At 51.2% G+C, this 14497-nt stretch overlaps 1 protein-coding gene across 6 annotated transcripts in view; it reads right to left on the bottom strand.

Moving 5' to 3' along the window:
• Positions 1-14497, bottom strand: part of LOC134925082 (multifunctional protein ADE2-like) — a 203381-nt gene that overhangs the window by 18041 nt on the left and 170843 nt on the right. For 5 of the 6 annotated variants that reach the window (XM_063920889.1, XM_063920890.1, XM_063920888.1 and 2 more), the window contains one exon: positions 13431-13544. The exons of the other annotated variant lie outside the window; for it this stretch is intronic. In XM_063920889.1, coding sequence (XP_063776959.1) covers positions 13431-13544 — 114 coding nt within the window. The remainder of the gene's footprint in view (positions 1-13430; positions 13545-14497) is intronic. 6 annotated transcript variants of the gene reach the window in all.

The following is a 14497-nucleotide window of genomic DNA, read 5'->3' on the forward strand; positions in this document are numbered from 1 at the left end:
CCCCTGTCACCCTCACCATGTCACCCACTATCCCCGTCACCCTCACCATGTCGCCCACTATCCCCCTGTCACCCTCACCATTTCGCCCACTATCCCCCGGACACCCTCACCATGTCACCCACTATCTCCCTGTCACTCTCACCATGTCACCCACTATCCACCCGTCACCCTCACCATGTCACCCACTATCCACCCGTCACCCTCACCATGTCACCCACTATCCCCCTGTCACCCTCACCATGTCACCCACTATCTCCCTGTCACCCTCACCATGTCACCCACTATCTCCCTGTCTCTCTCACCATGTCACCCACTATCCACCTGTCACCCTCACCATGTCACCCGCTACCCCCCTGTCACCCTCACCATGTCACCCGCTATCCCCCTGTCACTCTCTCTCCCTGTAACTCTCTCTCCCTGTCACCCACTATCTCCATCACCTAGTATCTCCCTGTCACCCTCACCATGTCACGCGCTACCCCCCTGTCACCCTCACCATGTCACCCGCTATCCCCCTGTCACTCTCTCCCTGTCACCCACTATCTCCATCACCTAGTATCTACCTGTCACCCTCACCATGTTACCCACTATCCACCTGTCACCCTCACCATGTCACCCATTATCTCCGTCATTCTCTCTCCCTGTAACCCACTATCACCATCACCTAGTATCTCCCTGTCTCCTTCACCATGTCACCCACTATTTTTATGTCACCCAATGTTTTTCTGTCACCCACTATTTCCCTGACACTTTCTATCTCCCTGTCACACCTCCTTGCTGAGAAGTGCTGCTGTTGCTGCCGGCTGCCAGCGCTTGGCACTGTGACAGGCAGCAGCTGCTCCGGCAGCATGAAAAGCGGCTCCCCCCTCTCTGCCTCCTTACTGAAGGAGACGCACTGTCCTGCCTGTTGCTGCCGCTGCTGCCAGAGCCTGTCTCACTTACCACAGGCAGCGCAGCAGTGGCACCGGCGGCATGAAGAGATGTGCCGCCCACCTGCCCAGGAAGACCACACTATCTCAGGCAGCTCTGAGTACTCTCCGAGTCCCGAGCTCCACCTCCCCAGTGGGCTGCTCTAAATCAAAGGGATCGCCGCAGCACACAGACAGAATCCCACGTGTGACAGGCTGGTGCCTCTTCCTAAAGAAGAGAGGAGGCACTACTTATACTCCTAATATATGGTAATCAGCAGTCGGAGGGGGGGTTGGCTCTCCATATGTTATAATCTGTATATGAATGTTTAATCCACACTTGGAATTAGAGTATTTTATTTATTTTAATAAAGCTATTTGTATAGGCCCCTTCCCTCACTTTCCTTGTAAGTCCACCCTCAGTGCCCCTGCCTTCACCCTCCCTTTAACACCCCATCAGCGCCCATGCCCTCACCCTCCCTGTAACTCCCCGTCAGTGTCCCTGCCCTCACCCGCCCTGTAATTCCCCATCAGCATCCCTGCACTCACCCTTCATGTAGCTCCCTCAGTGTGCACTCACCCTCCTTCTAACTACTCCCTCAGCATCCCTACTCTCACTCTCCCTGTAACTCTCCCCTCAGCGTCCCAGCCCTTACCCTCCCTGTAACTCCCCCTTCAGTGCTCCTCACACTCCTTGTAACTCCCTGTCAGTGCCCATGCCCTCACCCTCCCTGTAACTCCCCGTCAGAGCCCCTGCCCTCACCCTCCCTGTAACTCCCCGTCAGAGCCCCTGCCCTCACCCTCCCTGTAACTCCCCGTCAGTGCCCCTGCCCTCACCCTCCCTGTAACTCCCCGTCAGTGTCCCTGCCCTCACCCTCCCTGTAACTCCCCGTCAGTGTCCCTGCCCTCACCCGCCATGTAACTCCCCGTCAGTGTCCCTGCAGTCACCCGCCATGTAACACCCCGTCAGCGTCCCTGCGCTCACCCTCCATGTAGCTCCCCCCTCAGTGTGCACTCGCCCTCCTTCTAACTCCCCCCTCAGCATCCCTACTCTCACCCTCCCTGTAACTCCCCCCTCAGCGTCCCAGCCCTCACCCTCCCTGTAACTCCCCCCTCAGCTTCCCAGCCATCACCCTCCCTGTAACTCCCCCCTCAGTGATCCTCACACTCCTTGTAACTCCGTCAGTGCCCATGCCCTCACCCTCCATGTAACTCCCCTTCAGTGTCCCTGCCCTCACCCGCCATGAAACTCCGCATCAGCGTCCCTGCCCTCACCCTTCATGTAGCTCCCCCCTCAGTGTGCACTCACTCTCCCTCTAACTCCCCCCTCAGCATCCCTACTCTCACCCTCCCTGTAACTCCCCCCTCAGCGTCCCAGCCCTCACCCTCCCTGTAACTCCCCCCTCAGCTTCCCAGCCATCACCCTCCCTGTAACTCCCCCCTCAGTGCTCCTCACACTCCTTGTAACTCCGTCAGTGCCCATGCCCTCACCCTCCATGTAACTCCCCTTCAGTGTCCCTGCCCTCACCCGCCATGAAACTCCGCATCAGCGTCCCTGCCCTCACCCTTCATGTAGCTCCCCCCTCAGTGTGCACTCACTCTCCCTCTAACTCCCCCCTCAGCATCCCTACTCTCACCCTCCCTGCAACTCCCCCCTCAGCGTCCCAGCCCTCACCCTCCCTGTAACTCCCCCCTCAGCTTCCCAGCCATCACCCTCCCTGTAACTCCCCACTCAGTGCTCCTCACACTCCTTCAAACTCCCTGTCAGCATCCCTACCCTCAGTCTCCCTGTAACTCCCCCCTCAGCATCCCTGCCCTCACCCTCTCTGTAACTCTCCCTCAGCATCCCTGCCCTCACCTTCCCTGTAACTCCCTGTCAGCATCCCTACCCACAGTCTCACTGTAACTCCCTGTCAGCATCCCTACCCTCAGTCTCCCTGTAACTCCCCCCTCAGCATCCCTGCCCTCACCCTCTCTGTAACTCTCCCTCAGCGTCCCTGCCCTCACCCTCCCTGTAACTCCCCCTCAGCATCCCTGCCCTCCCTGTAACTCCCTTTCAGCATCCCTGCCCTCACACTCCCTGTAACTCCCCCCTCAACATCCCTGCCCTCCCTGTAACTCCCTTTCAGCATCCCTGCCCTCACACTCCCTGTAACTCCCCCATCAACATCCCTGCCCTCCCTGTAACTCCCTTCAGCATCCCTGTCCTCACATTCCCTGTAACTCCCCCATCAACATCCCTGCCCTCCCTGTAACTCCCTTTCAGCATCCCTGCCCTCACACTCCCTGTAACTCCCCCATCAACATCCCTGCCCTCCCTGTAACTCCCTTTCAGCATCCCTACTCTCACCCTCCCTGTAGCCCACCCCTCAACATCCCTGCCCTCCCTGTAACTCCCTTTCAGCATCCCTGCCCTCACCCTCCCTGTAGCTCCCCCCTCAACATCCCTGCCCTCCCTGTAACTCCCTTTCAGCATCCTTGCCCTCACACTCCCTGTAACTCCCCCCTCAACATCCCTGCCCTCCCTGTAACTCCCTTTCAGCATCCCTGCCCTCACACTCCCTGTAACTCCCCCATCAACATCCCTGCCCTCCCTGTAACTCCCTTCAGCATCCCTGTCCTCACATTCCCTGTAACTCCCCCATCAACATCCCTGCCCTCCCTGTAACTCCCTTTCAGCATCCCTGCCCTCACACTCCCTGTAACTCCCCCATCAACATCCCTGCCCTCCCTGTAACTCCCTTTCAGCATCCCTACTCTCACCCTCCCTGTAGCCCACCCCTCAACATCCCTGCCCTCCCTGTAACTCCCTTTCAGCATCCCTACTCTCACCCTCCCTGTAGCCCACCCCTCAACATCCCTGCCCTCCCTGTAACTCCCTTTCAGCATCCCTGCCCTCACCCTCCCTGTAGCTCCCCCCTCAACATCCCTGCACTCCCTGTAACTCCCTTTCAGCATCCTTGCCCTCACACTCCCTGTAACTCCCAAGGCCACTACTAAAAGTCACCTCGACGCCCCAGCACTGCACTGGTCACTGCTAGTGCTTGACCTACTCTCTCCCTGCTACATGGGGCACATGGTGGGAAACTAGAGTGGCATGGGAGAGCTGAGCTGCTAAATTTGCTGTTCTGTGTTGAAATAGTCGCCGCCTCCAGGGGTAGTGTATATTTGCCGTGCAAGTGTGCGATTGCATGTGTACGCCGAGCTGCTAAAATCCACTAAAATCAACTTTGTGCAGTCTCTGCGCAGCTCAGGACTTACTCCTACAGTGCGATCACATCAGGCTGATCGGGGCAGGAGCTGACGTCATACACCCTCCCTAAAAACGCTTGGGGACACCTGCGATTTTCCGGACACTCCCAGTAAACGGTCAGTTACCACCCACAAACAGCCTCTTCCTGTCAATCACCTTGCGAACACCCGTGCAACCGGATTTTCTCTGACGTCCTAGTGGATGCTGGGAACTCCGTAAGGACCATGGGGAATAGCGGCTCCGCAGGAGACTGGGCACAAAAGTAAAGCTTTAGGACTACCTGGTGTGCACTGGCTCCTCCCCCTATGACCCTCCTCCAAGCCTCAGTTAGATTTTTGTGCCCGGCCGAGAAGGGTGCATTCTAGGAGGCTCTCCTGAGCTTCTTAGTGAAAGTTTAGTTTTAGGTTTTTTATTTTCAGTGAGACCTGCTGGCAACAGGCTCACTGCATCGAGGGACTAAGGGGAGAAGAAGCGAACTCACCTGCTTGCAGCCAGCTTGGGCTTCTTGGCTACTGGACACCATTAGCTCCAGAGGGACCGAACACAGGCCCAGCCTCGGAGTCCGGTCCCAGAGCCGCGCCGCCGGCCCCCTTACAGAGCCAGAAGCAAGAAGAGGTCCGGAAAATCGGCGGCAGAAGACATCAGTCTTCACCAAGGTAGCCATTGCTCCTCATACACACCTCACACTGCAGTCACTGAGGGTGCAGGGCGCTGGGGGGGGGCGCCCTGAGCAGCAATAAAAACACCTTGGCTGGCAGACATACATCACATATAACCCCCAGGGCTATATGGATGTATTTTAACCCCTGCCAGAATCCATAAAAATGCGGGAGAAAAGTCAGCGAAAAAGGGGCGGAGCCTATCTCCTCAGCACACTGGCGCCATTTTCTCTCACAGCTCCGTTGGAGGGAAGCTCCCTGGCTCTCCCCTGCAGTTACTACACTACAGAAAGGGGTTAAAAAAAGAGAGGGGGGCACTAATTAGGCGCAGTATTAATAAAACAGCAGCTATAAGGGGAAAAACACTTCTATAAGGTTATCCCTGTATATATATAGCGCTCTGGTGTGTGCTGGCATACTCTCCCTCTGTCTCCCCAAAGGGCTAGTGGGGTCCTGTCCTCTATCAGAGCATTCCCTGTGTGTGTGCTGTGTGTCGGTACGATTGTGTCGACATGTATGAGGAGGAAAATGGTGTGGAGGCGGAGCAATTGCCTGTAATGGAGATGTCACCCCCTAGGGAGTCGACACCTGAGTGGCTGAGCTTATGGAAGGAATTACGTGACAGTGTCAGCTCTTTACAAAAGATTGATGACATGAGACAGCCGGCTACTCAGCCTGTGCCTGTCCAGGTGTCTCAAAAGCCATCAGGGGCTCTAAAACGCCCGTTACCTCAGATGGCAGATACAGACGCCGACACGGATACTGACTCCAGTGTCGACGATTAAGAGACGAATGTGACTTCCAGTAGGGCCACACGTTACATGATTAAGGCTATGGAAAATGTTTTACATATTTCTGATAATACCAGTACCACTAAAAAGGGTATTATGTTGGGTGAGAAAAAACTGCCGGTAGTTTTTCCTGCATCTGAGGAATTAAATGAAGTGTGTGATGATGCGTGGGTTTCCCCTGATAAAAACTGTTAATTCCTAAAAAGTTATTAGCATCATACCCCTTCCCGCCAGAGGATAGGGCACTATAGAGCATTTAAAAGATGCATTTCTATATATGCGTGATGCACAGAGGGATATTTGCCGACTGGCATCAAGAGTAAGTGCGCTGTCCATTTCTGCCAGAAGAGGGTTATGGACAAGACAGTGGTCAGGTGATGCTGATTCCAAAAGGCATATGGAAGTATTGCCTTATAAAAGGGAGGAGTTATTTGGGGTAGGTCTAACAGACCTGGTGGCCACGGCAACGGCTGGGAAATCCACATTTTTACCCCAGGTAGCCTCTCAACATAAGAAGACGCCGTATTATCAGGCGCAGTCCTTTAGGCCCCATAAGGGCAAGCGGGCAAAAGACTCCTCATTTCTGCCCCGTGGCAGAGGGAGAGGAAAAAGGCTGCAGCAGAAGCCATTCACAAGCTGTATTCCCAGCAGGTGATAATCAAGGTACCCCTCCTACAACAGGGAAAGGGGTATTATTCCACGCTGTTTGTGGTACCGAAGCCGGACGGCTCGGTGAGACTTATTTTAAATCTGAAATCCTTGAACACTTACATACAAAGGTTCAAATTCAAGATGGAGTCACTCAGAGCGGTGATTGCGAACCTGGAAGAAGGGGATTATATGGTGTCTCTGGACATCAAGGATGCTTATCTCCATGTCCCAATTTACCCTTCTCACCAAGGGTACCTCAGGTTTGTGGTACAGAACGGTCACTATCAGTTTCAGACGCTGCCGTTTGGTTTGTCCACGGCACCCCGGGTCTTTACCAAAGTAATGGCCGAAATGATGATACTCCTTCGAAGGAAGGGAGTTTTAGTTATCCCTTACTTGGACGACCTCCTGATAAGGGCAAGATCCAGAGAACAGTTGGTAGTCGGGGTAGCACTATCTCAAGTAGTGTTGCGGCAGCACGGTTGGATTCTCAATATTCCAAAATTGCAGCTGATCCCGAAGACACGTCTTCTATTCCTAGGGATGATCCTGGACACAGTCCAGAAAAAGGTGTTTCTCCCGGAGGAGAAAGCCAGGGAGTTATCAGAACTAGTCAGAAACCTCCTAAAACCAGGCCAAGTGTCAGTGCATCAGTGCACAAGGGTCCTGGGAAAAATGGTGGCTTCCTACGAAGCAATTCCATTCGGCAGATTCCACGCAAGAACTTTCCAGTGGGACCTGCTGGACAAATGGTCCAGATCGCATTTTCAGATGCATCAGCGGATAACCCTGTCACCAAAGACAAGGGTGTCTCTCCTGTGGTGGTTGCAGAGTGCTCATCTTCTAGAGGGCCGCAGATTCGGCATTCAGGACTGGGTCCTGGTGACCACGGATGCCAGCCTGCGAGGCTGGGGAGCAGTCACACAGGGAAGAAATTTCCAGGGCTTGTGGTCAAGCCTGGAGACATCACTTCACATAAATATTTTGGAGCTAAGGGCCATTTACAATGCCCTAAGCCAAGCAAGACCTCTGCTTCAAGGTCAGCCGGTGCTGATCCAGTCGGACAACATCACGGCAGTCGCCCACGTAAACAGACAGGGCGGCACAAGAAGCAGGAGGGCAATGGCAGAAGCTGCAAGGATTTTTCGCTGGGCGGAAAATCATGTGATAGCATTGTCAGCAGTGTTCATTCCGGGAGTGGACAACTGGGAAGCAGACTTCCTCAGCAGGCACGACCTCCACCCGGGAGAGTGGGGACTTCACCCAGAAGTCTTCCACATGATTGTAAACCGTTGGGAAAAACCAAAGGTGGACATGATGGCGTCCCGCCTAAACAAAAAATTGGACAGGTATTGCGCCAGGTCAAGGGACCCTCAGGCAATAGCTGTGGACGCTCTGGTAACACCGTGGGTGTACCAGTCAGTGTATGTGTTCCCTCCTCTTCCTCTCATACCAAAAGTACTGAGAATTATAAGACGGAGGGGAGTAAGAACTATACTCGTGGCTCCGGATTGGCCAAGAAGGACTTGGTACCCGGAACTTCAAGAGATGCTCACGGAGGACCCGTGGCCTCTACCTCTAAGAAGGGACCTGCTCCAGCAAGGACCCTGTCTATTCCAAGACTTACCGCGGCTGCGTTTGACGGCAGGGCGGTTGAACGCCGGATCCTGAAGGAAAAAGGCATTCCGGATGAAGTCATCCCTACCCTGATCAAGCCAGGAAGGATGTAACCGCAAAGCATTATCACCGCATTTGGCGAAAATATGTTGCGTGGTGCGAGGCCAGTAAGGCCCCGATGGAGGAATTTCAACTAGGTCGATTCCTGCATTTCCTGTAAACAGGAGTGTCTATGGGCCTAAAATTGGGGTCCATTAAGGTTCAAATTTCGGCCCTGTCAATTTTCTTCCAGAAAGAACTAGCTTCAGTTCCTGAAGTTCAGACGTTTGTAAAAGGGGTACTGCATATACAGCCTCCTTTTGTGCCTCCAGTGGCACTTTGGGATCTCAATGAAGTTTTGGGGTTCCTAAAGCCACATTGGTTTGAACCACTTGAATCTGTGGAGTTAAAATATCTCACATGGAAAGTGGTCATGTTGTTGGCCCTGGCCTCGGCCAGGCGCGTGTCAGAATTGGCGGGCTTTATCCTGTAAAAGCCCTTATCTGATCTTCCATTCAGACAGGGCGGAATTGAGGACTCGTCCTCATTTTCTCCCTAAGGTGGTTTCAGTGTTTCATCTGAACCAACCTATTGTGGTACCTGCGGCTACTAGTGACTTGGAGGACTCCAAGTTGTTGGACGTAGTCAGGGCCTTGAAAATATATGTTTCCAGGACGGCTGGAGTCAGAAAATCTGACTCGCTGTTTATCCTGTATGCACCCAACAAGCTGGGTGCTCCTGCTTCTAAGCAGACTATTGCTCGTTGGATTTGTAATACAATTCAGCTTGCACATTCTGTGGCAGGCCTGCCACAGCCAAAATCTGTAAAAGCCCATTCCACAAGGAAGGTGGGCTCATCTTGGGCGGCTGCCCGAGGGGTCTCGGCTTTACAACTTTGCCGAGCAGCTACTTGGTCAGGGGAAAACACGTTTGCTAAATTCTACAAATTTGATACCCTGGCTGAGGAGGACCTGGAGTTCTCTCATTCGGTGCTGCAGAGTCATCCGCACTCTCCCGCCCGTTTGGGAGCTTTGGTATAATCCCCATGGTCCTTACGGAGTTCCCAGCATCCACTAGGACGTCAGAGAAAATAAGAATTTACTTACCGATAATTCTATTTCTCATAGTCCGTAGTGGATGCTGGGCGCCCATCCCAAGTGCGGATTGTCTGCAATACTTGTACATAGTTATTGTTAACTAAATCGGGTTATTGTTGTGAGCCATCTATCCAGAGGCTCCTCTGTTATCATGCTGTTAACTGGGTTCAGATCACAAGTTGTACGGTGTGATTGGTGTGGCTGGTATGAGTCTTACCCGGGATTCATAAATCCTTCCTTATTGTGTACGCTCGTCCGGGCACAGTATCCTAACTGAGGCTTGGAGGAGGGTCATAGGGGGAGGAGCCAGTGCACACCAGGTTGTACTAAAGCTTTACTTTTGTGCCCAGTCTCCTGCGGAGCCGCTATTCCCCATGGTCCTTACGGAGTTCCCAGCATCCACTACGGACTATGAGAAATAGAATTATCGGTAAGTAAATTCTTATTTTTTGCATCATCCCCTCGCTGACCAGAGATGCCCTTTGTTGCTGTCCAATGCGCGTGCGCAGTTAATACCTGATTGCCCGCTGTGCGAAAACTTACAGCAGCGATCAGATCTGAATGATCCCCTTAGTGTGGATCTGGCCTTCTCAGTGTATTTCAGGTGGATTTGGCCTTTAGATTATATCTTGCCCCCCCAACCTAAAAACGTTCTGACGCCCCTGGTCCTGACCATGCTCAGAGGAGCAGAACACAATCCGACGCACGGTCTGTGCAATTCAGTGGGCGTTACTGGGAAGTAACAGGAGGATGGCTACTGGCTGCCATAGGGCTGGTGCAAGTTTCCATGGTGAGAGACACTGCAAGTGGGCATCTCAGTATTAATGAAATCAGTGACGGCATTTGCATAAGAAGCAGATGAAACTGTGGCAAGAGATATAGCCGCATCAGCGTGAAACTCAGAATCAGCCCCTGTGGCAATGGGGGCAGTGTACTGGAAGCACGCACTGACTCAGGACTTGTCACTACGGTTTATTTTGTCAGAATTACCGCAGACCAGTAACCATCACAATAAATGTTCACGGCCCTATCACTATCTAACAGAGATCTACTCCCTAGTCACCAGCCAGGTTACCCCGGAATCAGTCATACAGATAAATGGCCCAGACAGTCTTATATACCTTAGACTCCGCATTCTCCTCCCAGACTGACAGGTAAGTACCCCCCACCTCCACCTTCATAAGGGAGTTCTTCACAGGTGCTCTGGTTAATCACTGACATGCTTTCAGCTGCACCAGGCTGCAGGGGATAGGCGCACTACAGATAAGATACATATTTTCTATCCTCCAAATACATGACTGTCCAGGGTTTATCAGCTAAATACCCCTGGTTCCTTGCAGCATACTGCTCCTATTACTACACTCATAATCTTAAACTGACATATTGGGATGAAATCAACAATCTTGGTCATTTACTGTAATGGTAATATAAACGACTTAAAAATGCTGCACTGCAGAGAGAACAGCTTGTGCATATGGATATCTGTGCATGGCGCTTTCAGCAGTGAGGCTTCCAGTATTTCTACAGAGTTGTGTTTATTTAATCAAGGTGAAACCCGCCAATTACAGTACACAGACACATATAGGGGTATATGCAATTCACGGCGAATCGCGGCAAATTATCGCCGTTTTTTAACTCGACACAATTCGACAGGTGAATTCAGGCAGGTCGCTGCCGGAATTCACCATATTCAATAAAAAACGGATTCGACAGTCCCGCGGGCGAAAAACGGACGATTTGCCGGATTTTGCCGCGATTTAAAAAAACGGGGAAAAACCCGAAAAAAAAATGGCGTGGGGTCCCCCCTCCAAAGCATAACCAGCCTCGGGCTCTTCGAGCTGGTCCTGGTTCTAAAAATGCGGGGAAAAATTGGCCAGGGGATCCCCCGTATTTTTAAAACCAGCACCGGGCTCTGCGCCTGGTGCTGGTGCAAAAAATACGGGGGACAAAAAGAGTAGGGGTCCCCCGTATTTTTCACACCAGCATCGGGCTCCACTAGCTGGACAGATAATGCCACAGCCGGGGGTCACTTTTATACAGTGCCCTGCGGCCACGGCATTAAATATCCAACTAGTCACCCCTGGCCGGGGTACCCTGGGGGAGTGGGGACCCCTTCAATCAAGGGGTCCAGCCCCCCAAGCAACCCAAGGGCCAGGGGTGAAGCCCGAGGCTGTCCCCCCCATCCAAAGGCTGCGGATGGGAGGCTGATAGCCTTGAGAAAAATGTCTGAATATTGTTTTTTCCAGTAGTACTACAAGTCCCAGCAAGCCTCCCCCGCAAGCTGGTACTTGGAGAACCACAAGTACCAGCATGCGGGAGAAAAACGGGCCCGCTGGTACCTGTAGTACTACTGGAAAAAAAATACCCAAATAAAAACAGGACACACACACCGTGACAAGTACAACTTTATTACATACTGCCGACACACACATACTTACCTATGTTGACACGCCGACTGCCACAGTCTCCTACGATTCGAGGGTACCTGTGAAAAAATTATACTCACCTTCCAGCGTCCAGAGATACATCCACATCCAGAGTATAATCCAGGTACTTGGCAAAAAAAACAAAACGCAAAGACCCGTGCCAGCGGACTGAAAGGGGTCCCATATTGACACAATGAGACCCCTTTCCCCGAATGAGCCGGGACCCCACGTGACTCCTGTCACTGAGGTCCCTTCAGCCAATCAGGAAGCGCTACTACGTGGCGCTCACCTGATTGGCTGTGCGCTGTCTGTGCTGTGACAGCGCATCGCACAGCTCCGTCCATTATATTCAATGGTGGGAACTTTGCGGCTAGCGGTGAGGTCACCCGCGGTCAGCGGCTGACCGCGGGTAACCCCCCGCAGACGGCAAAGTTCCCACCATTGCAAGTAATGGACGGAGCTGTGCGATGCGCTGTCTGAGTTCAGACAGCGCACAGCCAATCAGGTGAGCGCAACGAAGTAGCGCTTCCTGATTGGCTTAAGAGACCTTTCTGTGACAGCTGTCACGGAGAGGTCTCTCTGCATTCGGGGAAAGGGGTCCCATGTGTCAACATGGGACCCCTTTCAGTCCGTGTGGTACGGGTGTCCGGTTTGTTTTTTTGCCAAGTACGTGGATTTATCTCTGGACCATGGATGAGGTGAGTATATTTATCTTTTATTTTCAGGTACCGCTGGATTCTACTTGGAGAAGAGGACCGATGTCGGCGTGTGAACATAGGTAAGTATGTGTGTGTCGACGTATGATATAAAGTTTTACTTTCACAGTGTCTGTCTCCTGTTTTTATTTGGGTATTTTTTTTCCAGTAGTACTACAGGTACCAGCGGGCCCGTTTTTCTCCCGCATGCTGGTACTTGTGGTTCTCCAAGTACCAGCTTGCGGGGGAGGCTTGCTGGGACTTGTAGTACTACTGGAAAAAACAATATTCTGTCATTTTACTCAAGGCTATCAGCCTCCCATCCGCAGCCCTTGGATGGGGTGGGGGGGGGGGGGAAACCCTCGGGCTTCACCCCGGGCCCTTGGGTGGCTGGGGGGGGGGACCCCTTGATTGAAGGGGTCCCCACTCCCCCAGGGTACCCCGGCCAGGGGTGACTAGTTGGATATTTAATGCCACGGCCGCAGGGCACTGTATAAAAGTGACCCCCGGCTGTGGCATTATCTGTCCAGCTAGTGGAGCCCGATGCTGGTGTGAAAAATACGGGGGACCCCTACTCTTTTTGTCCCCCGTATTTTTTGCACCAGCACCAGGCGCAGAGCCCGGTGCTGGTTTTAAAAATACGGGGGATCCCCTGTCAATTTTCCCCCCGCATTTTTAGAACCAGGACCAGCTCGAAGAGCCCGAGGCTGGTTATGCTTTGGAGGGGGGACCCCACGCCATTTTTTTTCTGCATTTTACCATTCCATCTAAAAAAAAAAAAAAAAAAAAATAATTTTAAAAATATATAAATAATACTTGTGCAACCAAAAAAAAACAAACCAAGTACCTAATCCCTTCTAATATAAATAGATATGCTATTCCCAAAAAAAAAAAACACCAAAAAAAACATGTTTAAATTTTTTTTTATTGGTTTCACCCTCCAAAGTGTGGCGGATTGAAAATGACGAATTTACTGTCTAAAAGCACTGTTGTCGAATTTCCAAACTTGAATTGAATACACTTTGGTCGAATTGCAGCACTTGTATCATTGCAGAAAAGTCGAATTTGACAGAAGTCGAATTTCAAAAAGTCGAATTTTGAAAGTCCGTTTTTTTGACGGAAAGCACTGAATTGCATTGACGAATTATTTTTTTGGGCGAAAAAATCCCGAAATTCGACAATTTCGGGAATTCGACCGCAATTCCATATACCCCATAATCTCCCTTTTATATGGATTGCACCCTTTCCTTTGTGGTTATAATTCACACCCAGTGCAGGTCCTAACAAAACTTACTTGCTTATCATTCTGCTGAGTTTTGGCTTCTAACTGACTCTGGTGCCAAGAATCATAGTCCATTACATCCGCAAGGACAATTTCATTTTTGTCAGTATCCACACCAAACTTAATCTGATGATTGGAATGAAGTAAGAGAAATGTATTAGTAACATCACTGTGCGCAGCTATAACTAGTAAGGGACAGCTGTCTAATGCACATAGCCATTTTATTAGCCAATCAGTGTTCATGATAATGCAGTCTGTCAATTCATTAGAACCCAGTGCCTCTTGAATGTTTGCAATAAGGTTCCTCAGTGCCGTCATGGGGGGCTTGTGAATTGATGGAGTACAATGTTATAAATAACAGTTTATCATGCAGCATATGTCCATATTGTATGTCCAAGTTAGTATTGAAGTGCCAGTAAGAACTATGTAGACATTATGTACCTAGATATCTATATTTTATATGTCTGCATTTGGACCATGTCTAAGGGCCAGATGTATTAAGGGGTCTATTTACTAAGCCTTGGACGGAGATAAAGTACCAACCAACCAGCTCCTAACTGCCATTTTTCAAACCCAGCCTGTGACATGGTATTTAGGAGCCGATTGGCTGGAACTTTATCTTCCGTCCACTTTATCTCCGTCCAAAGCTTAGTATATAGAACCCTAAGTTCTGAAAAGTGATACGTCGCACGGTGATAAAGAACCAACCAACCAGCTCCTATCTGTCATTTTTCAAACACAGCCTGTTACATGGGTATTAGGAAGCTGATTGGCTGGTACTTTATCACTCTTCACTTTATCACTTTTTAAAGCTTAATACATTCAGGGGTGAGTGCGGCCTCGTTCTTTTTTCATAATTTGCGGGCAAATCCGACTGGATTGACATTGTCGAAAACGGGACTACAACCTGTCGGATTTGGCTGCAAATCCGACAAAACACATAGATCCGCGGCTAAATCCGCCGATCCACGTGTTTTCCGACAAGTTGGAAAAACAGCAAAAAATGATTCAACCAAAAAAGTCGGAAATTGCCTTCTGTCCAACTAGATGGCAATTCTGACATTCATTAAATAGACTCC

This window comes from Pseudophryne corroboree, chromosome 1 (genome assembly GCF_028390025.1).
Source record: "Pseudophryne corroboree isolate aPseCor3 chromosome 1, aPseCor3.hap2, whole genome shotgun sequence".
Taxonomy (NCBI): domain Eukaryota; kingdom Metazoa; phylum Chordata; class Amphibia; order Anura; family Myobatrachidae; genus Pseudophryne; species Pseudophryne corroboree.